General features: G+C 39.0%; 1 protein-coding gene across 2 annotated transcripts in view; it reads left to right on the top strand.

Moving 5' to 3' along the window:
- Nucleotides 1-22,324, top strand: part of WDR26 (WD repeat domain 26) — a 33,114-nt gene extending 10,790 nt beyond the window's left edge. Inside the window, exons 6-15 of one of the 2 annotated variants that reach the window (XM_057398818.1) lie at nucleotides 204-360; nucleotides 1,905-1,961; nucleotides 4,862-5,000; nucleotides 9,009-9,149; nucleotides 10,557-10,676; nucleotides 11,404-11,549; nucleotides 12,072-12,150; nucleotides 12,711-12,840; nucleotides 15,544-15,729; nucleotides 17,321-22,324. In XM_057398818.1, coding sequence (XP_057254801.1) covers nucleotides 204-360; nucleotides 1,905-1,961; nucleotides 4,862-5,000; nucleotides 9,009-9,149; nucleotides 10,557-10,676; nucleotides 11,404-11,549; nucleotides 12,072-12,150; nucleotides 12,711-12,840; nucleotides 15,544-15,729; nucleotides 17,321-17,346 — 1,181 coding nt within the window. In that variant the 3' untranslated portion in view covers nucleotides 17,347-22,324. The remainder of the gene's footprint in view (nucleotides 1-203; nucleotides 361-1,904; nucleotides 1,962-4,861; nucleotides 5,001-9,008; nucleotides 9,150-10,556; nucleotides 10,677-11,403; nucleotides 11,550-12,071; nucleotides 12,151-12,710; nucleotides 12,841-15,543; nucleotides 15,730-17,320) is intronic. The other variant, XM_057398819.1, reaches the window with a different exon arrangement.
- The last annotated feature ends 2,520 nt before the right edge of the window (nucleotides 22,325-24,844 follow it).

Below are 24,844 nucleotides of genomic sequence, written 5' to 3'. Positions count from 1 at the left end.
TCTGCTTTCCACAAGTTTGTGCTTCTGATTCCAGATGTATAGCTGTAAATTTGACAAGCTGTGTTACTCTTTTCCTGGAGCTTTTAAGCTTTGTTTACTGACTTCTCTTCCAAGAATACTCAAATCAAAACATGCTCTTACATGTAACTTGGTTTTGACATGTCTTTTTTGTTCTTCTTCCCCCACCCCCAACTCTTTTAAAGCATACCTACCCCCGTCAGTGATGCTTCCTCCAAGACGTTTACAGAACCTGCTACGTCAGGCTGTGGAACTACAACGGGACCGATGCCTGTATCACAATACAAAACTAGATAGCAATCTAGATTCTGTCTCGCTGCTAATAGATCATGTTTGTAGTAGGTAAGAAACCCTTGTGACTTATAAAATGGGCAAAAGTATCTTTTCTTTGTCTTGAAATAATCTAATTGTACTTGCTGTTAGAAGAAACATGAAAACTATTATGAGTTGGTTTAACAGGAGGTGGCTGGATAAAGACTGTTCTCATTAAATGAGTAGTAGCAAGGAGTAGAGAAGGTGTCTGTAAGAGACTTGGGTAGCTGGATATGGGGTAATAGGGTCAGACAGAAGCTTTAAAATTTTAATCAGATGGGTATAAATACAATATATTATATGCTAATCCATAGCAACTTGTTTAGTTTTGGACAACCAGTCTGTTTATTCATCAACATGTCATTGCTGTGTTTTGCTTTGTTTTGGGTTTGTTTGGCTTTCCCCCCACCACCACTGGAGAATCACTAGTATGTTACTTATCCAGACTCTGTTCAAGTTTACTGTGATGCAGAAAGCCTGCTGAAGCATGCTCATGAAGCTAGCTTTCATCTTTTAGTAGTGGACAGCGAGGTGCTTTTAGACAGAAACATTAAAACAGAGTGGAAATGGGCAGTAGACATTTTGTTAACATAATACATCATACGAATGATAAAAAGAACTATTTTCTACCTCAGTGTAGCTTGTGTAGAAAGCTGCTCTGCCTGGTGTAATAATGGAATGAGGGCTAGACCATCTGAAAAAATAAGGGCTGTATACAATAGCCTTATGTTTGTTCGTGTGAAAGGATAAACTTTGGCTTACAGGGGAATTCTTTTCATGTTATGGTTAGCTCATCTGAGAAAGTTCGTTAAGTTCTGATAAAATTTCGTACAGGAACTTTCTGAACTGAGCGGCCTTGACTTACACTTTTAAGTTGCCTGGAATCTGGTTTTAAGGTGCAGAGTACCATAATACTTCAGTGTAGCCATCTTAAATGTTTGGGTACTTCATGTATTCACGTAACTTTTTAAGACTATTGTCTAGCTTCCAGTTTTGCTACATCACATTGTTTCAGCAGTGTTGTCTTTGTGCACAGAAATTTGACTGTTCCCCATTTTAAGAGATACTGGAAATGATCAAATACTGGAATTGTGGCTTCCCTACTTCAGAAAGGAGTTATAAAATCAGACAAATGAAAAGAGACTTCATTTTGGTCCTTATACAAGTATATAAATAACACTGGATATTCTGTAGGGGGTTTGATGTGGTCAGTCAAACCCCAGAGAGCTTTCAAGCCAGTTGTAAAAAGCATAGTTTACTGAAGTCAGACTAGGTAGAGCTAGATATAAAAGATACTGTATGTTACAAAATCTGGAATTGAATTTCACCCATCTGAATCTTACTTGCTGACATAAAGTTTCTCCACAGTGTGGGTGTGTTTTTTCTGGTTGGGGTTTTTTTTTTCACCTAATGTGCTTCCTAAGCTTGTATGTTTGCTATGTATGCATACATAGATATTTACAACTATTTTAGTTAAAAACAAAATCCAAAAAACATAAAAGAAGCCCAGCCTACTTCAAAATTAAGGCTTCCATTCTGTCCTCAACTCATCCTATTGTACCTACCTATTGCAGGGGTCTGAGATCAGTATGTGGTGCGCTGTACATGCTGCCATGCTTGGGCATAATGAGGTGAGTTAAAGACAGTGGAAGCCAAATTTTGATTAAACTGACAGAAGTAACTGTAGTCTAATAGCTTAGCCAATTAAAGTTCTGTACTACTTAAATGATAGAACACTGACAACTTTCCCTTTTTTAGTTGAAACTAATCTGCTTTGGACTTCTGGCAGTATTTTGATCAAGCATGCTTGAATTGCACTAATAGGTACAATTTTTCAACTAAAATTTAATCACTTCCTAAGAGTTGGGAGATAAAAGGGAGAAACTGCTGGGAGTGCAGGTGAGGAATTTCATCTTACTGTATTTTAGACCTTGATAATAGAGAATTGATGCTCTGGGGGATAATTTTGGGTTTTGAGAGCCTTCAGCCTAGTTGGGGGTTTAGTTTGGTCCTGTAGTGTTGTTCCTCTTTCCTGTCCTATCCGAACTGAATTCCTTTGTCTTGCTTTCATGTAAATAAACTTTAGGCTTAGTTTACAAACAAACAATGAGAGGTGAATGCCTCTGCTATCTAGGTATGTGATTAATGTAGCATTTCTGAAAGAAATCTGTTGTGGAAGTTGAGGAATAAATCTTCCACTGTATGTACAGGGAATAAAAAACTAGCTGGTTAGTTATTCAGAATTTTGGACTTCTGTAAATACAAAACCAGATAACTTTATTAGATACTTTATTTCAGTATGTGAACAACATGATTCAAGCGTGTTGTGCTGAACAGAACAATTTGGTATGAAACAGCTCAAAAAAGAGCAAAAGAAAAACCTTCCAAGTTGGAATAATATCTAATTACTCAACCCAGGAACTGTTGGACAACTGGGTTTGGTTTCTTGTTTTGAGACTGCTGCTGTTTTCTTCTGGGAATTTAATTTTCCTTCCAGGTTATGTAATGTGTGCTACACTATCTGCGAGGTCAGATTTGCTGGATTGTATTTCATTAGTTAGGTGAAGAGCACTTGAATCTGACTGGATTGTGAATAGCATAATTCAACTTCGGGATGTGTCTGCAGCAGCTGTATGAACTGTGCCGTGTTACACTTTTGGGGAATCTAAAGGCCACCTTACTGCTTGCTTTTCATGCCTACAAAATCTTGGCTGCTTTCTTAAGCTTTAAAATACAAGAGCTATTGTTCTGTATTCTTTCATATTAAATATGCTGAAAAGGCTTTCCTGGGGCACAGTGTGTCTCTTGTACTTTGTGTGAGTTATGGATGAAGACTTTCCCATTTTCTCGAGCAAACTGCTGCTCTGAAGAAAAAACATTAACTTAACTACAATATGGCTAAACAATAACAAAATACTCCTCCTGTAGGTGCACATACCTGTGTGTGGCAAATAGGAAAGGCCTTTAGGCTTCCAGATAAACAGTGTCATCTTTTGTGAGTGGGGCTTTTAACTTGGGCTCAGTGTTGTTCCAGTGGCAACTAGGCAGCTCCTCCAAAGCAGGAGCAGGACAGGCTTGTCTTTTTCTATAAATGAGTAAGTAGGCATAGCCAAGGAAGCCAGCTGCAGATATCCATATGTACATTTTGTTTCTCCTCCTCTACCATAAGACAGGAAATGAGGGACTGTGTGGTTGTTTAGTGCTGCTCGATAGCCTTTAAGCATAGACTAGGAAGCATCTTCTAGTATAAGAGAATGACTGAGAGGATATAGACACTGTATTAAGCAGAATTTTTTCTAGCTTCTGGTAAGTAGTAGTTTTTCAGGTGTCTGTCAGTCTGGCTACCACCAAATTGTCCTGCTGAACACAAATATAAAGGAAGTAAGGTTTTGGGGTTTATGTTGCGTTATGTTTGGGTTTTTAGGGGGGAGTTTTTTAGGCCAGTTTATCTCCAGTGGTAAGTACAACTGTATGTTCACAGAGACTCATAGTTACATTAGTGCTGTTGTGTTCTATTAGAGTTGCGTTGCTCTGTTGTACTGGGCACCATAAAAACTCAACACAAAACTAGATTAGTTCAATATCACTGAAGTTCAAGAGAAAGTGCACATGGTTAGAGACTATCTTTTAGTGTATCTGAACAATGAGCTTGTAGTTACTGCAATATTACTTAATAAAAGCAGTCATTTGCTGTGAAAGCCTACATTTATTTAATCTCTGACATTCTTATATAGTAGGCAAGCTATAATAAAACTTTTCCATTTCTTACCTAACTTAATATTTTGCCTGTTAACTTTTTCTCAGTGTGTAACTAGAATATTAAATACAAGCTCTAGAGGAATGTTTGAAGATTCTTCAGCAGTTTATGATGTATTTTTAATAAACTGTTAACAAAATAAAGTAGCTAGTTTTAACAAATGTAGATTTTGTGGAGGAAAATCATTAAAATTGAAAGCTTATAAAGGTATGGTCTTAGTTATGCTTAGATATTGTATGTGGTACTCTGCAAAGAAAGTGAAAAATGGCACAAAATGGAGATAAACTTGAACTTATTGCAAGATCATGTTCAAGAAAAAGAAATAATAATGTTTTTACTCAACTTTTATGTAAGAATCACGTCTGAAAATTTGGCAAGACTAAGGGAGTTAGATACTTACAAAAACCTCACACGTAAATAAAACATTGCATATAGACTTCAAAGAGGAACCAGTAATTTCTATACATCATCATAATAATAAGCTGTTAGGTTCCTGTTGAGGTCAGTTTTATTCCACGTTATGAAAGCGTAACAAATTAGGTGGGTGGAATAAGAATAGTTCTCATAAGAATAGAATCAGTTATCACTTGGTGGTGTTATCTTTTTACCAGATAAGCCACTTCATTCTGTACTCACTTGAAGTGGCTGTTAATAGGGTCATTTTCCAAGTTGTCAGGTCTTGCATTTAAATAAGTTAGTTTTACTAGCTTGATTTAAAAAAAAAAAATCTTACTGCTTTCTTACTAATGTGACTACATCCCTTTGTTTTCCCAGGAAACAGTTCCCATGCTATACACAGCAGATACTAACGGAGCATTGTAATGAAGTGTGGTTCTGTAAATTCTCCAATGACGGCACTAAACTAGCAACAGGATCTAAGGACACAACTGTTATTATATGGCAGGTTGATCCAGTAAGTATGAAACGTGTTAAAATGTGCATGACTTGTCATTTGCTTCCCTTCCCCTCCAGTTTCTCTTGCTAGAATGACTTGATTTTTGTAGGACAGGCAAACATGTACTGTAGCCTGCTGGCTAGGGTATTTCCCTGAGGTGTAAAAGGCTGAAGATTACGGTCAGACTATATCTGTGAAGAAGGACATTTGAAAACATGATGCCTGAGCGTAAGGCTTGAACTACTGGCTGAACTGGGGCAGGAACTTTGTGTGCCTCTCACCAGTGCCAAGGGGTAGAGCCTGCTGGTACCCTTCAGGGAAGCTTTTCAGCTTGAAGGTCGTGAGAAGCATAGGGTGAGAGTTGAAGGAGCATGGCAGTGAGGAACCTTTCTTCTAAATCACTCTTAGTAAGAGTACTTCTGATCTATATATGCGACTAACCCTTTTCAATTATCTTTTTACTATTAGTACACTTGGATTTAAATGCTTTATCTATTTCACCATTTATTACTTTATTTCTGAGCAGTAAAAATGTGCTGACAGAAGTTGTGTCAGTATAACACCACTTGATGCGAGTTGCTGTTGTAAGATTGGCCTTAGCTTGAGCTGAAGATTTAAACACTTGTGAGAATTCACTGGCGTATGGAAGTATACCCATCCATTTCCTCACAGACTGTGGTTTTAGATTCTGTTCGTAATATGTGGCACTGTTTCTCTTAATGAAATATCCTATGTCTACAAGATTTATCTTTCTTACCCCTAACTATTCTTAAGTAAAGAAAAAGATTGAGCAGTGAATCTAAGGCTGCTTTAACTGTAGAAGTGATATGAAAGTCCATATATTTCGTAACAGCTGAAAACTGTGAATAATTTTTAACACATGCACACAGTATGTGAAGTTGTTAATGCTTGTAAAACACTATCAGAAATAAGATTCTTACAGGTTTTTAACCACACAACTATAAACTGGTCTGCTAAGTGAAAGATGAAAGGTCTTTGCTGCTCCGTACTGGCTTTCAGTAGGATTTGGGAGCTGAACTTAATCCTTTTCTTCCACTACAGGTTAGGAAGCCATATAATTTGAGTCCTTTTTGCTATTAGGAAGATGAGTGAACTTAAAAGCCTGTTGCATGTGCATAGCCCCTGAAGTAACAGCAAGTGCTAATTGGTTTTTCAAGCACAGAACTGCTCTGGTTTGTTTGTTCCTGGAGTCAGTGTGCTCTGGGCCAACAGATGTGTAGAGACATAAGATGACTTCTGTTAAGTGATCTGTTTTGGTTTTTTTGTGATGGGGTGTTTTGGGTTGTTTTTTTTGTTTATTTGTGGGCTTTTAAGAAACAAAATAATTCTAAGTAAATTAGGGATCACATGTTTTTACTGTTGATTTGTCGTTTGATTGTAGAGGTTTATCTTCCTTTTATACTGAGGGGTTTTAATACTCAGCATCTTGATTAGCCTGTTTTATAGTGATTTGTGAGCTAATATCTGGTTTACCAAACCAAGCAAATGTTTTGTGAGTGGTTTAGACTAACCCTTTTGACCAAGGGTTGCTAAAGGAACAAAATTTCTATTAAAATAGTGGGAAAGTAGCTTTGTAGACTTTCATGTTCTGTATTTCTGTGCCAGGAAAGAAAAAAGGGGGGGGAAAGAAACCCTTTCAGAAAGATAATGCCTGAATAACAGTAGGCAACAACTCAAATGGCTTATTTTTATATTTGCCAGAGCATACTTCTCACTTCCTTTTGAACGATAAGTTTAATCAGATTTTCAAGGCTTTAGGCAGTTAGAAAGAATCTAATACATATAAATGATGAGGAAACATCCATCCAAGTCTGTCTGGACAAGTGATGGGAGAACACTGTTTTAAATGAACAGTATTTCTTTTCCACACAAACTTCAAGTGTGTGAGAATCTTTAATTTTTCCCTTTTTCTTCAGTAATCTCTTCTGAAGCATAATGAAACCAGTCCATGTGTTTTCTTCTTTTCATACCATGAATTTCTTACTTCTCTGCTAAGACCCAGCTTACATATATAAGCTGTCTTAACACATGCTTCTGTTTTCATTTTCATTTGTTCATTTCAAATTTCTTATGCAGACTCAGCAGCATTAAATAATGTCTTGAGAGAACTAGGTTTGTGTGCGGAACACGTTTGACTGTGTGACAGAATCTCTAGTGCACAGACAATAAGCACAGTAGGCACATCACCTTGTCTGGCATGCGTTTTCTTTGATGGAGCTCTGCTTTAACTTGTTCCTTACAGAAGCCTTTTTTTTCCTGCACTTTCTAGAAACTGTTGACAGGTCTTTGGCTTTTCAGACTGAAGTTGATACCTGAATAGTTTTGGGTTTTTCTACATCTCTAAAATCTGGAAAGCTATATGTAAGGGATAGAAGTGCTGAGATTTCTTTTGGTGGTGGGTGGGAAGCAGATTGGCTAAATTTGGGACCGTTTTCCTGAAATACCATTGACTGCTGGTTTGGAGCAAAACATGGTGTAACAGTTTTGCTGTATTTGGAGAGAAATATGGGTGCAGCATGAGAGAGAGTAACCACAGAGTCCTATCATTAGAAGAGGAATATCCCATGTATCTTGCTCCTCATGAGTCTCAGATGTGATGCAGAAGTGACGCACTGCTTTAATCCTGATGTGAAAAGAAATGCGTAAATTGCAGGCAAGCTTCAGGTTGCAAGATGATGTCAGACATGACTCAGTTTCCTTACAGGTCAGTTTAGCTACAGACACAGCAGTGCTGCATGAAGACCAGGAATAATAATTGGAATGGAAAAGGGGCCTGGAGGAGGTCCATTTGTTTGCCCCTCTTTCTCTGTGCTTTGAAGATTATTCCTAGCCCACTTTCTTTTGAGGAATTTAGGGTTTTTTAGCCAACAGAACCATCAAAGCTCCATGCTAGCTGAGAGTCACCAGATCCCTTGTAGCTGGTTCTAAGAAACAGTACTTTGTGTCACTCTTCCCCTGTTGACTCTCTTTAGAATCAAGAGTCTCTGCTGATTAATACTAAAAGAGAAAGGATAATTTGAGAAGCTACATTTCAAACAAGTGACTGGTTTTGAAGAGAAGTAGGGAGGTATAAACATCCCCATACAGGAAAAAAAGGGAAGAGGGGAAAATTCACTTGCCCTTTCCCAAGCGGCTTGAGTTTAACAGTTATATAGTTAATGTATATGCATGTTGTTGTCAAGAGTCAATGTTAACATTGTATTGAAGCATGTTTCTATATTTAGGAAGCCAGTGTATGGTTGTTTCACAGTATCTTAGCTGTACTAATTATTTGGATGAGCTGCTTGAAAGTCCAAGTTCCTGTGAGGAGACAGCAGTTGTAGCATAAAAGGTGATACAAGATGCTCTGTGTGAGCGAAGTATGCTTCATTGACTAAATCTGGCAGAAAATATGCAACAGCTTGCTGTAGGCAACACGTCTGAAATAAGAACACCTCTTAAGGAAGCTTTTAAAAATACATTTGTGTAAAAGTTTTCTTGAGCAGCACACACAGGATACACTCAAGTTTATAAAAACATTGGCGCTTGGAGGTTTTCCCTTCTCGGCGTACGTGAAGGTTTTGATTCTCTGTTTAACTGTAACAGGTTTCAGCATGTCTTAATTTCTTAAGAGTAAACTTAATTCTGTAAAATATGGATAATAGTACTTTTGTATTCCAGAGACTTTTTCTTGTATTTTTGTATTTTTTGTGGGCTTTTTATTTTTGTATTAGAGGGGCTTTACACTTGAGAAGACTTCTATAGTGTCGTGTATATTTTGAGTTCCACATTCAGAATCACAGAAGATTCAAACAAAACACCTACAAGCAATCCTGTTTCGTGCATTGAAGCTTAGAAGCTTTCTTTTTATAGTCCTACTCTGTAAACTAGCAACTGCTTTTCCAGTAAGAACCTGTTCGTACGCCTTGTAAAATGCAGTTGTCTTACTGTATTTGGACACGCTGTGTATGTGAAATCTAGTAGGAGTTCACGTGCATTGTCTCAACAGAATCCTTCTTGTTTCAGGATACTCACCAGCTAAAACTACTTAAGACGTTAGAAGGTCATGCGTATGGTGTCTCTTATATTGCTTGGAGTCCAGATGACAACTATCTTGTTGCCTGTGGCCCAGATGATTGTTCTGAGCTTTGGCTCTGGAATGTACAAGTGAGTGTTGACTAAGAGTAAAAAAAAAAGTAACTTTGTGTTCAGCCTGCTGCTTTTGTTTTAATATTTAGGTATTAAAACATATTTAGATATGTTTTAATATCAAAATCTCACCTTAAGCATGAAATAAGTAATTTCTGCAAACTTGTTCTGCAAAGTTGTCAGTGTAAAGAAGGAACACTGATCACACCTCCCACCCCCTCAAATTTAAGAATATCACTGTAGCAGCCTACGAATTCTGTACTCAGTTTGTACAGAACTGAAATTAGAGTTCAAGTCTAAGTGCCTGGTCTCTGCAGCAGTTCTGGTGTATCTGGTTACTGATAACTTTTGAGGAAGGATGGCATAAATCCATAGGACTTAGAGCTACTGGAGAGAACAATGAATTAAGAGAAACAGAGCAGAATTATCATCTAAAGGGAGCAATTGCTCATGAAAGATTTCAACAAGTAGCAAAAGATGCAAGCTATTTTTACCTTGTGCAACCCTCCAGTGATGATAGTGGAAGATCCTCAGAGGCATAAATGTATGATTGCAGGACTTCATCTTTCAGGCAGGCACTAGGGCATTTTGCCATTTCCTCCATGACTTCAAAAATTCTTTTCTGCTGTTGATTTATATGGACATTTGGGTTGATATCAAAGCTTCCCCTGCCCCCGTTGCAGGCTGCATAGTCTTTCTTGTGCTGCCTTGCACTCTGAACTAATTTGTTTCCTAAAAGAAAAATCTTCCCTTTTTTCACCTTTGGAATATATTTCTTCTGTTTGACTCGATTATCTCAGTGAAGAGCAGTAGAGCTGGCACAGGGGAATAGAGAGAAGCCCTTACTGTTTTGACAATGGTAAGCTGCTCATTGGCACTCTGTCTTGTAAACGGTAGCATTATAAACTTGGGATAAAGGCTAAATTTTGGCATGGAGGGATCCAGGTCAGGAGGAAAATGTTCTAAATACTCTTTGATATGCCAGATTTTTTCCTAAAATGTATTTTGTCATCTCTGTTTTCTTGTAATCTCCTCCTGCCTCCTTGCTTTCCATGTGTGTTTGTGTTTTTTTGGAGGGTTTGGTTATTTTTGGTTTTGTTTTTCTTTCCATTTCATATTGCTTTTCTCTAAGTGTTCTTCCAGCTTCTCTTAATTCTTCTCTTTACTCTCAATCTTCCAGTTTTGTGAGACACCATCTAGTCTATCCCTCTTGATTTGATGGACAAAAGAAATTGCCCCAAATCAAGTCCAGGGTCACTGGAGATACTGAAGTAGTTCTACCTTTTTATTGCATTATTTGTGTTGCTTTTTAATGAGTGGATTGACATGTGCACTTCCAAATGCAGTGCATGATAATATTATCAATGTCTCTTTGGGAAAGGGTGTCTCTGGTGTAAGGCCTTGGTGTCTTTTGTTATTTTCCAGACTGGGGAGCTGAGGACAAAGATGAGCCAGTCTCATGAAGACAGTTTAACAAGCGTGGCCTGGAATCCTGATGGGAAGCGTTTTGTAACAGGAGGTCAGCGTGGGCAGTTCTATCAGTGTGTAAGTTCTCTGCATCTGTCCCATTGAAAACAAAGCAAGAAATTAAAGTTTTGCCACAGTCAAATCTGAGATTCAAGTTTTTCCTTTTTTATGTGTGTGTGCTAAAACTTTTGATCCTTTAATTCAGGGAAGCAAGATATTATTGCTAGTATTTCAACAGCACTTCTGTATGCAGCAGTTAGAAGGGTTCAGGCTCCTTTTTTCTGCTTAAAGGAGGATTTGTGGGCTAGGAGGGTTTTTTTAGCTGCTCTAGAAAATATGCAAGTAAGTAGTGTCTTTGTCCACAGATGTTGCTTATTCTACAGAATTTTGAGTGTCTTCCTCAGTTTTTGCATGCTGTTTTGCTAAGTGTAAATAGAAATTTGAAACCCTCATTCCTTGACTAGTGTTGATTTCTGGGAGGTGATCCACAGTCACCTGAACTGGTGCCCAGAATAATAGCACAGTATGCAAACCTCGCTCACTGCAAGGGTGAGCTCTGTGACATGGTACAGATTGCATGTGCCATGTACGAGAAAGTTAAGTGACAAAAGGGACCCTCAGCTCTCCAGGACAGACACCTACAAAAGCCCTGAGTTAAGACAGCCAGGTCCTAATGCACTAAGTCCCCCCTTTCTGTAGCAATTGTCTGAACAGGAAATGAGAGAACTACTTGTGTGTCAGCTCCTCAGAAATCTGAGACTAACAGTTCAAACTGTGTGTTTTTTTTCCCCCTTCTTCTGATCAGGATTTAGATGGTAATCTCCTTGACTCCTGGGAAGGGGTGAGAGTGCAATGCCTTTGGTGCTTGAGTGATGGGAAGACTGTTCTAGCATCGGACACACACCAGCGAATTCGGGGTTATAACTTTGAGGATCTTACAGACAGGAACATGTAACTACCTCTTTCTTTGGTTTTGAATTCCTGGTTCCTAGTGTTAGAAGAAAATGATTGAGGAAGGGTTTGGTGGTGGGGGAAGGGTGGGAAATGTTATTAAAATGCTCTCACTATTACAAGACAACAAGAATAACATGGGACAAGAGATGAGTTCCAGTTGCAGCAAGAAGCATTAGATCAAGTAATAGAAATAACTTCCTAAGCACTGGAGTAGGTTTTTACTGGATGTTTTGATGTTTCTGTCTGCAAGAGTTATCATTTCAGTTCCTGATGTATTTTAGTAGATCCTGTCTTGAAGTTAAGAGTTGAACTTGAGGTCTGAAGATCTTTTTGGTCTTGGGATTTGTCATAAGTATAAGCAAACTGTTGCAGGCTGGCGTGTACTGACATACAGAGACATAGGTAGTTTCAAATTCGGAGCTCCTTCCCTGATAATATAGCAGAGACAGGATACGCCTTTTGTCTTGGTGTTGCATCATTATTTAAGTGTTCTCCTAACACTGTGTCTTCTGATTTCAGAGTCCAAGAAGATCACCCTATTATGTCATTTACTATTTCAAAAAACGGCCGTTTAGCTTTGTTAAATGTAGCAACTCAGGTGAGTTGATGATAGATGGAAATGCAAATACATCTGCTTGCAACTGCTACTTGGTTTTAAATATTGTGGTGTGAATTGAAATGCTATATGTTAATCAGTTGTATTTCGTGTCATATGAAAGCATTTATGTTCATAAGCACAGCATGGCATTTTATGACAAGAAGGCAGTCTTATTCTTGAGGCTTATTTTTTGTCTAATTTACAGTCAACAGTTTCCTGCTATGAAATATGTACTATTAAGTGTCAGTATCTGGCTATTGCACTGAGAAGCCCAGGTACAGCAAGAATTGTGTAAGGTTGACATAGCTGGGGATGTGAGAATTAGATGTTACTTATTTCCACTTTTGGAACCTTGGGTAAGAATAGGAGCTTTCAGAACAGAAGGGACCACAGAATGGAATTCTAATCTAGTAGTGTGGTGTGTCTTTACCCTCTTGATCTAGTAACAGTTGGCCAAAGTAATGTACTCCTACCATGTTCATTTTTTTCTAGTTTTTCAAAAGAATGCAATGAATAATGTTGAATGATGAAATAACATTCTTCATACTTCTTATTCTCAGGGAGTTCACTTATGGGACTTACAAGACAGAGTTTTAGTGAGAAAGTATCAAGGTGTTACACAAGGATTTTACACAATTCACTCGTGTTTTGGTGGTCATAATGAAGATTTCATCGCGAGTGGCAGTGAAGGTAACATCATTCTCCTTTGTGCAGAAAACTGGAACATTGTATCCTTCCTATACCTCACTTTTATAATGATGATGATGGTAGCAACTGCCATGAAAGCAAGCAAACCAGTTCTTTAAATAAGTTTCAGGAGCACTGGGATTGTGGCATACTTAAGAAATAATTGTGTTCTGAGAGGATGGTAGTAGTAGAAAGCATTAATGACTCTTGTGTTGTTCCTCTGAAGCAAAGCATCTGCACAGTTTTAATTAGAAGTAGCTGGGGTGTTCTTGAGGCTTTTGTTTTTGTGGTATTATGCTTAAGCCTATGGTTTGGATCAAAAATACTTCTGGGGAGTAACAGCTTCACTTGTATGTTGAAGATATAGGTGTGGTGAGGTTATTTTAATTTCAGTAGAGTCATTCTCTTAATTATGGACAGAGTAGTCTCAAGTTGACATAGTCTGGTGTAGGGTTTCTTGGCAATCAAATGCTTTGTGGTTTGTTTTTATTCAACTGTCTGTGGTAAGAACAGAAATCAGTTAATGGCTTATATATGGAATTGGTTCAGTTCTGTCACTGGTGTAGTGCCATCACTGCCCGTGGAGGTCACTTAAGATTGAAGCCTCTGGCGGGGCTAAAAATTACACTTGAAGTATGTAAACAGTCACTGTTAGTACTGTGTAACTCAAACTGTGAGGAAATAAGGTTGGCCAGGGTACTTACTTGATATTTTCCAGGAAAGGGTAGCAGTATGTCTAAAATAAACCCATATTTCACTCTTTGGCCTGACATAGTGGAATATGACTGAAGGGCAGCACCTCCAGTCCTCCAGTCCTGTGTGAACCGCTTTTGATGGTGGACCAAGGCTCTTGGTTAGAGATCCAAAAATTCAGGATTTCTACTGAGCCATACAGATATGCATGTGTAGGTGTAACTACTACAGTGCACCAGTGTTTTTTGTCCCTCCTTTATTTGTTCTTTATTTGTCCCTCCTTTATTTGTTCTTTATTATCCTCATTGTCTAAAATGTACTGAGCAGTAGCTGAAATTGATGACATTCTAGATTTGAACTGAATTGTTGCTAACGTGGCTTCTGAGAACATAAACCTACTAATAAACAAGGAAGCAAAACAGAAATAAGATTGCGTTGTCATAGCCTGGTTACCATAGTTTGTTAAAAAAAGGTAATAGATTGATTACACTGTCTTAACCTTTTCAGGTATGTTGCCAGCTGCATGGGTTTTTTTTCTAACACTTGCATCAATAGGAAGAAAATGGAGGCCTCTTTCTGAGAGGGAAATTGCTGCCTTAATCTAGTGAACTTGTTTTTCCAGAACAAAATACAGGCATTGTGACAAGTACCAAACTACTGGTTTTTGTTTAGGCTTTGATTGTCCCAGACAGCACACTCTTATGTGTCTGGTGTTTAAGTTGTTTGATGAATAGTGTGAGTAAGGAGTCTCTTTAAATTGTAAGTGGAATGTAAACACAGCTAGAATGTTCGCATCAGTACAATGTATATAAAGGTGGTATACTCAAACGAGCTGATTCAGCGAAAGCAAATGAGTTACCAAAGGGTTCCATGATGCTATTCTAGCAGGTAGGCTAGAGAGCAAGTTTGTTTTGTAAGGGGTTGGGAGGAGGAGGAATAGGTGAAGACTGGTTTGTTTGCAAAGCCTTCAGAATGACACCTATGTTATAACCTTTCAAACAGCTGAAAATACTTCCATGTTATATCCCAGACCTAAATACAAGCCTTTTGTGTAACACCGGTAACACTTGTTTGGTTTGTGTGGAGCTGTTGGGAATATTCCAAACGTTCCTAGTTCCACAGGCTGCTAGTTGGGGTGGGGGGATGACAGCAGACAACCAAACCACCTTTAACCATTTATTCTGAAATATGGTTGATGATAACGCAGTAACGCTTTAAAAACTGCAGTGCAGTGTCTGACCAGGTCACTGTTCTAGTCCTAGCATATTGCTAGGAGCACTTAAAAGCTTCCTATCACAAAGTAAGATCTGTAGCATTGCTGACTACGTCTACTTCAATATATGCAAATTCATATCTTAAAATACTACACAAGAATTATTACCAAGTACAGTAATAGGTCACAATTTGAGACATTAGGCTTTTTTGCCCTCCCTCACTTGCTCTGTTTGCCCTTTCACTGAAATGTTTTAGGTTTTTAGTATCAAGATGTATTTTATAAGCCATAGAGCTGTGATCTTATCTAGTGCTCATTCGCAGGTGGTAGTTGTCATAAATATTCTGCCTTAATACTCATGACTTTATAATGCACGTACTGATCTGTAAATACTGTTGTTTGAGGGGGGAGAAAAAATTGTATGCAAGACATCCTTTTGAGGAAAGTTACAACTCTGTCTCTTTACTTTGAGTAGTTTGATTTTTCTCTTTAGGCATATAGCGACACATTTGCATTGTAGTGAAGTGGTTTTCAACTACCAAGTGCAGTAGACTTGCAGGTGTTAAAAGGGAGCTTGCCTCTTAGTGGGAGAGCTTTACCCCATGTTCTTGTGATCACTCTTGGAAGAAAAATTGTTAGTGCTGTTGCACATTGGATAGACCTGGGGTTTACAACATCAGTGGGTTTTCTGGTTGTTGGGAGCTTGCGTGGAAGTGCTGTTTGATACGACAAATTGGTCGGTGCAGAGCAATGTTTCTCATTCTGTTTTGTTTTCTTCTTTAAATGTGTGTTTTATTTAGATCACAAAGTATATATTTGGCACAAGCGTAGCGAGCTGCCCATTGCGGAGCTGACGGGGCACACACGTACTGTTAACTGTGTGAGCTGGAACCCGCAGATCCCATCCATGATGGCCAGCGCCTCTGATGATGGCACTGTTAGAATATGGGGACCAGCACCTTTTGTAGACAACCAGGATATTGAAGGTAAAAGAACTCTGTGTGTTCTCTAATTACTAAATCATCGAATCATAGAATGACTAGGGGTTGGAAGGGACCTTAAAGCTCATCCAGTTCCAACCCCCTGCCCTCAAAGCTTACATCAAAGGTAGGTGCTTCTGTGGGTTTTATTTATCATACATAGGATAGAAAAATGCTTTTAATTCTTGGGTTTGAATCATAACTTTTACTAAAAAAAGTTAACTGTTTTGGGTTGGTTTTTTTTTGTTGTTGTTTTTTTAACATATGGCTATTGATTTTTATCCAAGTTGTTTCCTTTTTTATAATACAAAAATAACTAACTGATATTCAAAATGGTATTGAAATTCCTGACATGTCCCTATAGAAAACTGTAGTGTCACTAAGAGCTCAGGATTATATTTATTTATGTAGACTTCTTAAAAAAATTATGCCTCCAATGCTTGAGGTTTAATAACACACAATGTTAGTAAATTTTAAGTAATGCATTTTGACCCACACTGCAGATAAAATGATGGTATTACAGTGCTTATGAAACAAAGCTCCAAAGTCTGGAGAGAACAAAGTTTTTCCCACCATAAAATTCTGTACACAATTAATTCTTTCTTTCCTAACCATGAGCAATCATCTGTGTTCTGGAGGGAGACGCAATGCAGCTCTTTTCACTGCTAAAATGCACCCTTGCTCCCAACCCTTCTTACCTCCCCCAGAATTGTTACCAAGTTGACCACTGGGGGCTTGTTCTGCAGTTTATGTGCTTCTGTCATTACACATTCACCCTTGTGCTAAAAAAATTACACTAGACATGAAAATGAAATACTGTATATCCCATTGCCACAAGGCATCATGGATACTAGGTATGGGCAAGGGGAACCTAGGCAAAGCAACCATAAAGACATCCCTTGAGTCCTGTTAGATAAGTAACATCTCTAGTTCAGAATGTCACTTCAGTGGAAATGGCTGGAAGTTGGAAGGGTATTAGGAGGAAGAATTACCTCCTCTCCCTGCTCGTGTGCTTTCTGACACTAGGTGGACCAGCCTGGCCAGTCTCCTGTTTGTAAGGAATGTGCCCATAAAGAGTCGGAGGCTATCCTCCAGTTGGTTTTACGCTTGGTTTTGCTTGGTTGATTTTCACCAGTTAGCTGCTTGCTCCCTCTTTCTTAGTTCCTCCAGAAAAGCAGCTCATAAATGCCTTAAAAATCAAAACAATAGAAAATGGATTTCTTGCAGCAGTGCTTCTGCAAGAGGTGTAGGTGCACAGAATATGCAACAACTTAGGAATCCTAAATGGATGACAGAGAGCTTTGTTACTAGCACACTCCCCTAGAACTTGAATGTAAATATGCGTTACTTTTTGGAAGAGACAATTGTTTTGTACCAACACCTAACATGCTAAATTAATATCTAAATTAATGAGTAATGATACCTAAAATAGGTCATTTTTAGCATGGGATTTAGCTACCCTGTAAGATTTGTTAACTAATGCATGTTCAGTAAAACTTGTGTATATAGACTGTATTAATGACCTTATACAAGTCTGAACTATTGATAAGCTCTTCAAGATGTGATTTCTTTCTCTTATGTTTTTGTTTTTGCTCAGAGGAATGCAGTAGCATGGATAGTTGATGGCGAATTTGGAGCAGACGACTTCAGTTTAACTTAATTAGTCGTATTTTAAATGGCTTGGGATTTGGTGCAAACAAACATGATTGATAGCTGGACAGACATGCTCGTCATGAAAAAGAACCATTTCTGAAGCCCGGTTGGGGCCAAACATTTACCACCTTGCTTCATAGTAACCAGTCGAGATGAAGCACGTCCTTAGAACGTTGTCGGACACCGTGTTGAAATTACCCCCCCCATCGGTTGTGAAGAACTGTGCTACATTCAGGCTAACCATTGAACTCAGTATATATATTTTTCCCTCCTGCCTTTTTGTCTGGCAGGCTACTGTTCTTGTTGCTCTTCTGTGTAATGAAGTTTAAATGCTTGTTTGGAACACTTTATTTAACAGTTTAGAAGGCTTGATAGAAAGAGTGCTTTAGTCTGAAGAGTATACATTGGATAGGAAAGTATTTCCTTCTCTTGTTTCTCAAGTCTCTCTCCGCCTTACTTAGCTTGAGATCTTTGCAGCTTGGTTCATGGATTCTAGCCTTGCCCGTTGCGCAGTATATTATAAATTGAGATGATAAACCAATGAACTATGTCAAAAGCACTCTCAGTATCACATTTGACAAAAAGTTTTGTACTTTTCACATAGCTCGTTGCCCTGCAAAGGGGTTAACAGCACAATTTTTTAAAAATAAATTATTTATAGGATTAAAATGACTTCATTTGTATACATTTGGAATTAAAAAACAATGCAAGAAGTGTCGTGAAACACGGTATCACTGATGCTTTTCCAGAGTGTCTTGAGACCCAATCAAAAGCAGTGGCTGGAAGGAGCTTTGCATAGGCAGTGAAGCTTGTTTTAGGTACAGGAACTCACTGTCCAGCTTAACAGAGAAACTGTTATTGAGGAAAAGGTGTTCAGAGTGCACCACCAGACTTAAGAGTTTAAACAAGACAAGGTCTTTTTGGATTCTTTTAATGACATAAATACGTGTAACAACGCTGGTGTAAAAGGTAGACTGCACCTCGAAGGAAGAATGTGTTGGAAGAGTCCTTTCATCACACAGTCAGTCTTTTGTAAAAGTAATTAACATACAAATCATAATTAAACACTTGTATTACGATGGCCTTTTTTCCTTCTTTGGTAAACAAAGGGGTATAGATTTTCTTTTTAAGAACATACTCTTTTAAGTTTCCAGATTGAAATGCCTCTTCCAGACCTTGTTGCAAGCTGGTGCTTTTGAACATCTTGACACATCTAGGAGTAGCCCCACTAATAGCCTGTGTTAAGAAGGGAGAAAGTCATTTATGATTTGAGTATTTATGCTTTCGGACATAAACAGATGGCCTGGCATACGCTGTGCTTCTGCATACACACAAGTTCATTACGGGATGGCACTGGATTCCCTTTTGCCACCTTGGGTGGAAAAGTAGTGTTGGTACTGCTGTGAAGTGAAGAGGGAGCAGGGAAAGGCACACCACCGGGAGCTGGTGTGAACAGGAGTGTGGACTTCATCCTTTAATGAAAGAATAATCTAGTGTCCTTATTAGTCATGTGTGGAAGAAGGGTGGGGGAAGGTTTGCCGGAGTTCAAGGGCAGGGAAGTGCAGCCACTTCAAGTGGGAACGCGGTGCTTAACATAAACGGTCCCTTTTTTCTTTCCCAGAAGAACAAAAGTGATGCTTGAAGGTTAGATCTTTAAATTTGTGGGTTTTTAAGATTCCAGCCATCAGGTGGTGGGTTTTTTTTCTTGCCTTGTTTGTAAATTTAAACATGATTTAAGCTTCTCATACTCTAGTTGAGACCAGCCTTGAACCTGACCTACTCCTGGTACCTCCAAAATGAAGTAGGAACTTCATATTCTTACCTTCAATCTAGTACATTTGTCTTAAGGTAAATTTCTGTGATAGCAATTACTGTGCCACAGAACTGGGCATACATGTGTAAATGTAAGACTACAAACCAGTTGCTTCTTCCATTAGTTAGTTCTGGAGGAAGCTGTTTGTCTTCCCATTTCAGACAGTGTAAGATTATGAGTCTAGCTCCTGTGGCATCAGTGTTGCAGGGAAACGGACAGCTTCCTAAGGTCAAATTCAAGTAAGGGGAACCTTTGGGTTTTAAATAAAAATTGTATACCTAAACTGTAACTAACCAGTGTTTTCTATGTTCAAACCACAGTATAATTCATAAGCAACGCCAGTATGTGTATCTTTGGAAGTCCTGCTAGTGTCGTCCTTCTCTGAGCTTATGTTTTCAAACAAAACATTATTTAGGAAGAGGAAGGTGAATAATCCTGCATTGGATGTCTCTGACATCTCATACAAAGGTCTGGTACCACTTGCTTCATACTCATGGGACTAAAGTGAGAATGTTAGGCAGGTGCTGAAGGCTGGATCAAATCTCAAGGTCAGATTTAAAATCCCTTATGTACTTTAAAGGGCATTTTTAATGGGGTGGGCACGGCTAAACAAAGTGAGACTCCTGACCTGGTACCGGCCATGGGGAGGGTGTCTGGGCTCAGGCCTGCAAAGCATTGCCAGCAGAAACTTAACCTTGGTAGTTTTGCCAGAATGCTGCCCCTCCATTCTGGGGTTTCTCTTCCAGACTTGGTTTGTGCCTCTAAAATACACTTCAGGTATGTAAGAAGCCGAGTTAGGGAGAAGCGCATATTCTGGAGTCTCTGCTTTAGTTCTAAATATGCTTCATATAGACAGAACTGCTGTTTCCAGAGTGTGGGGGTAGCAGCATCTGGCAGAGCTGCCTGCTTCTCACAGGTGATGAGCAGAGATGAGAGAATGGCGAGAGTTCATTTCACCACACTACTTGGGCAAGCAGTAAACTGACATTACAGATGTAGCAATAACAACTACCAACCTACAGGTTAAAGAGGAACCGAACCTGTTTCTACCATATCACCTATTCACAGTGTATGAAATGAAAAGTACCTATACTTTTTTGTGCACAGACTATAAAATGAGACTGTGAGTGGGGACAAAACAAATTAAGTTTGCTCATTTGCAACACGTTGATTTCCATGTGCTTAAAAATGTTCATGGAGCTGGAGTCTAAGGCTGGAACAAGTACACACCTGCAATAAATGGCTGTTTCTAGTCGACAGACCTATGGTGTGAGAGAGGAAAATACTGTGAGTGTACTCCTTCTGGAACTTTCTCTGGTCAGCTGTTGGTTTAAATCACAGTAGCCCCAGGTTATTGTCAAGGCAGAGCCTCAAAAACAAGATGCTGAAGCATTTTATTGTTTGAACATTCTTTAGCTGTTCAGGTAAGTAACTTTCAAGGCACAGTGGAGCGCAAAAGGGAAAATCTTAGATCTGTCCTTGGTTTGGAAGGGAGGGTAACGGGGGGATAAACGACACCTTTGGTTTTAAATACCCTCTGTCTTTTTTGAAGTTCTCCAGCTTTGAGATTTAACCTCATTTCATGATTAGAGCAAAGATGCAAGCTAGAAATCTATCCAGATCTTGCCAGTTACTTCTCAACTTGGCTTCAAACAGGTAATGCTTAATACAAGTCAATATGCCATTGGGAGTTTGTGTCTAGTTGTGTACTTTTACCCTGCTAAGTGGTACTCCCACCCAAAGCCCATTCTGATGGTTTTCTTAGCAGGACACCAGGACTCCTACAATTAGCCATAGTTTAAGGAGAGATGTAGACCCAAAGGGGGATGGAAGTAGAGAAAGAGGAATGGACATAAAAAGCAGGATTTACTGACCAACAAACTACTGTAACTCAAAAGGGGAGGAGGAAAAATGCACTTTCAATAGTTGGTCTGTATTTTTAGCTATAAAATACACTCGTGTCTAATTTTTGAGACAACTATTAAGAGGAACGCCCATCCCATAAATGGCTGATCCTCCTTTTGACCTCCTCCTGTGTTTTCCACGTAGGCTTGAGTCTGTTTTCAGTGGCCATACTTCAAAACCGCTACTTTAAATGATGTTTAGAAAGAAAAAAGAAGAAAACCATTAACTCTGACACTTTTTTAAACAGGGTGGACTTGAATGAAGTGTGCAGTGTTGGACTGCTGCCGCAGTAGCTGCCTCTTAGTTGTCAAACTGTAGACAAGTTTTCTGTCTATTAATCCAGGTAATCTGGAGTCAGTCAAACATCTGTGAGCGTGTTGCTCCCACCTGGTATGAATGTGCGTGTGCATGTGTTCCTCAGACAGACAGAGAACCAAATGTTCTAGGTACTTGAGTCACGTTTTCTCGCATACTTTGAAGTCGTGTGTATGTGAAGTGTCCTTTGAGCAGAAGGTTTTGGTTAATATCAGTATATTTTTATACATTTGAAATCTCTTGTGCCCCATCTCCTTTTTGTTTTCTTCACCATTTCTCATCGTTAGGGTCTATGTGCTAGATCGGAATCTTAACATTTTTAGGCACAGATGGAAAAAGTTATTGGCTCCTTGAAAACACATGGGACAAAATGGATCCTCAAAGCATGTATGTACTTACAAACCAAGCTGTAGAGATCAAGACGAGAACTTTATTGTCGATCTCAAGATTTCTAAATTGTCGAGATTTATATGGAGTTGTGGTGGAACTAGTTAACACTTAGAGCTTTTGGTATGTAATGACTATTTGCTATGGACTGATATTAAATGTTTCAAAGGATTGCGTTCTTAAACTTTCTGGATTTTTGTTACTCTCCTCGGATTATATTAAGTAGTTAAAGATTTCTTTGCTATATTACATTAAAAACATAAGAACTTTGGGTCTCGTATTTATTTTCACTTGTTTTACTAATTATTTACAGAACACCGTTTTAACTTTTTTTATTTTATAAATGTGTAGTATTTTAAACATATCTTTAAAGATTGTTCAATTGGAACGACATTAACTTTGAGTTGTTTTTATTAGGGTTTTTAAAAGACAACGAGATTACACTTTTTCCATGTTGGTGCACAGCACTGAACAGAAATGTTTGTATTCCCTTTCTTTCAATTCAATAAACAGAATAAATAACTGGAATGAATAGTTCTTAGTTTCCCTAACTTCACTTATATGACTGACTTGGATGTTAATCTCTTGATCATTAATTATACATTTCTTTCTTATTTGTAGTATTTCCTTCCCTCAGTAGCAAGATCAGTTGTGGCAGTTTAGCTGAAGATGAATTCGCTCCATGCTGTGAGCAGGTCTTTGGGTTTTGATGGTTAGCTGTAATCTACCCAATGCCTTCATGTTCTCAATGTCTGTGAAGCATTGCCTTCCTTGCGTGCTGTTCTGTGCTTACCTAACTTAGTGAATGTCAGCTCCTTTGAGGCTCCACAGGAGCCTTGATTCCTTAATGCTGAAGCTTGCTTAAATACTAAACCCAGGTTGCTTTTGGCAAATGGTGAGGCTTGTGGGGTTTTGTGGGGTTTTTTTATACTACTTAGCAAGATGCTCCTAAAGTATCACAGAATGGTTTGAGTTAGAAGGGACCTTAAAGCTCATCCAGTTCCAACCCCTGCCACAGGCAGGGACACCTTCCACCAGAGCAGGTTGCTCCAAGTCCTGTCCAACCTGGCCTTGAACACTGCCAGGGATGGGGCAGCTGCAGTGTCTCTGGGCCAACCTGTGTCAGCACCTCAGCACCCTCACAGGGTAAGAACTTCTTCCTAAAGTCTAAATCTACCTTCTTTCAGCTTAAAGCCCCTTGTCCCATCGCTACATGCCCTTGTAAAAAGTACTTACATCTCCTGGTTGACTTTTCTCAAATGAGAGTTCAGGGACTTCCAGGCTTCTATCTGAAGCCAGCCTAAGCAGCTTTGTAGCTGAGAGCTCTTGAATGAAGCTGCTTCTTGACTGTTGCCTTTGTTCCTTCTAACTTGCCCTGTGTTCTCATCCTTCCTTCTGCCTTCAAAAAGAACCTCATCTTTGTCCTGCATTTTAGGCATTTTTATTCGGTTCTAGCTGATGTTCTGCAAAAGAAAAAGCTGCCCTCCCCTCCTTGTAGCTTTTCCAAACTCAAACCTGCTGAAATGCATTCAACATTTTCAATTCTTTGAGCTTTTCTATTGATTAGAAAAGGTCTTTACTCCCTGTAGTAGCACCTTTGTATTATCTTTATTCCCTCCCTTACAGTTTAGGCAGTATATAGATCATTATGGCTTAAATGCAGCGGCAGGTGGAAAGGGCCGGCCTCACTCCTTTCCATGTGCTGCTTTGCGCCTCTTCCCTTGGGCGCTTGTGTTGGCAGGAGCGTGGTTAGATCACAGACCTGCTTCGGCTGTACATGTTCCACGCAGCAGATGAAAGTAGTTTAGGTTTTTGGATGGGGTTGTTACTGTGCTTCATCTGCTGTCCTATGTCTGCCTTTAACTGGTGACAAGAAACAAAGAATGGTTTCGGTAGAACTGTGAAATTTCACCATATGTGAGATTTGAAATTAATTGTAACTTTTTAACTGTTTTTAAAAGCCTTCAGATTCTTGAAAAGAAACTATATAAGGAACCTGATGATAGATGAGTGTTTTGTAAGTAGTTTAAATCCAAACTCTGTCTGAGGTAGGGTATTTAAGGGGCAGTTCGGGCTTACTCTGGCACTCCTTGCCTTCCTCTCTGTGCTGCTTGATACATCCCTCTGTTCAGTGCACGTGTTGCATATGCTCAAGCTATCTGTTACAGACAAGTGGCAGTCCCAGTTGTCTCTTCACTTTAAAAGACCCACAATGTTTGTACACCTCTACCCTTTCTGCCACAGCTAAGGTGCTTAATGTGCAGATAAATGCATTGTGGTCCGTATAGCCCCAGTTTTCCTGTCGCTACCTCCACTCTCATTATTGCATCCTGAGGGGAAAAAAAAGGCATTTGTACAAAATCCGAGTGAGCTTCTCGTGAAGAAAAAGTAGACTCAAGCTATGCCAATACTGAACAGATAAAGATTTGCTTTTATAGGCTTATCAGGGAGTCAGGTTGATTGTTCACCTGCATGTAGAACTGTTGTTAGGACTATTGGTCATCCTTTTAAACCCACTGAATTCCTGTGTTCCATAATATAAAACTATTGTAGAAAGAAACCAACTCCACAGTAATTTAGTAGGCTGGAGATCTAAGTATATTCTTTAATAAAGCAGGCTAAATAACCAGCAGTCTGTATGTGTAATGATTAATTAGGCAAACATGCTCTTGTTCATTTTAACTAATCCCCCTCCCAAGTGCAGTCCCAGCTCTGCAACCTGCTCACTGAGTCCTGTCTTCACAAGCTGGCCAGGCTCTAGACTGTGCATGAGGAAGAGAGGGTAATAACCTTCTATTTTAACTTTAAGGTTCCTGTGGTTCCTTTGTTAAATGGATCCTGTAGGCCAAGTGCAGATTAATTGTTGTGGATTAAGGGCTTTGAGAAATCATAGCTAATCACCTGATGGATAAACTAATGGTCCCCTCACAAAGCTGTATTTGGATACTTCCATTCCAAAGGGAAATAATAACCTGGTGAGTGAATAGGAGGGAGTCTGTGTTTGGTCTCACACCAAAGTTTATTTAAAATCATCCCAAAGTTTGTAAT

This window comes from Pezoporus wallicus, unplaced genomic scaffold (genome assembly GCF_028554395.1).
Source record: "Pezoporus wallicus isolate ANWC-B61680 ecotype Strahan unplaced genomic scaffold, APGP_CSIRO_Pwel_v1 contig_5231, whole genome shotgun sequence".
In the NCBI taxonomy this organism is placed as follows: Eukaryota; Metazoa; Chordata; class Aves; order Psittaciformes; family Psittacidae; genus Pezoporus; species Pezoporus wallicus.
Note: the sequence above shows the minus strand (reverse complement) of the source record. Positions and strands in the feature narration are given on the sequence as shown.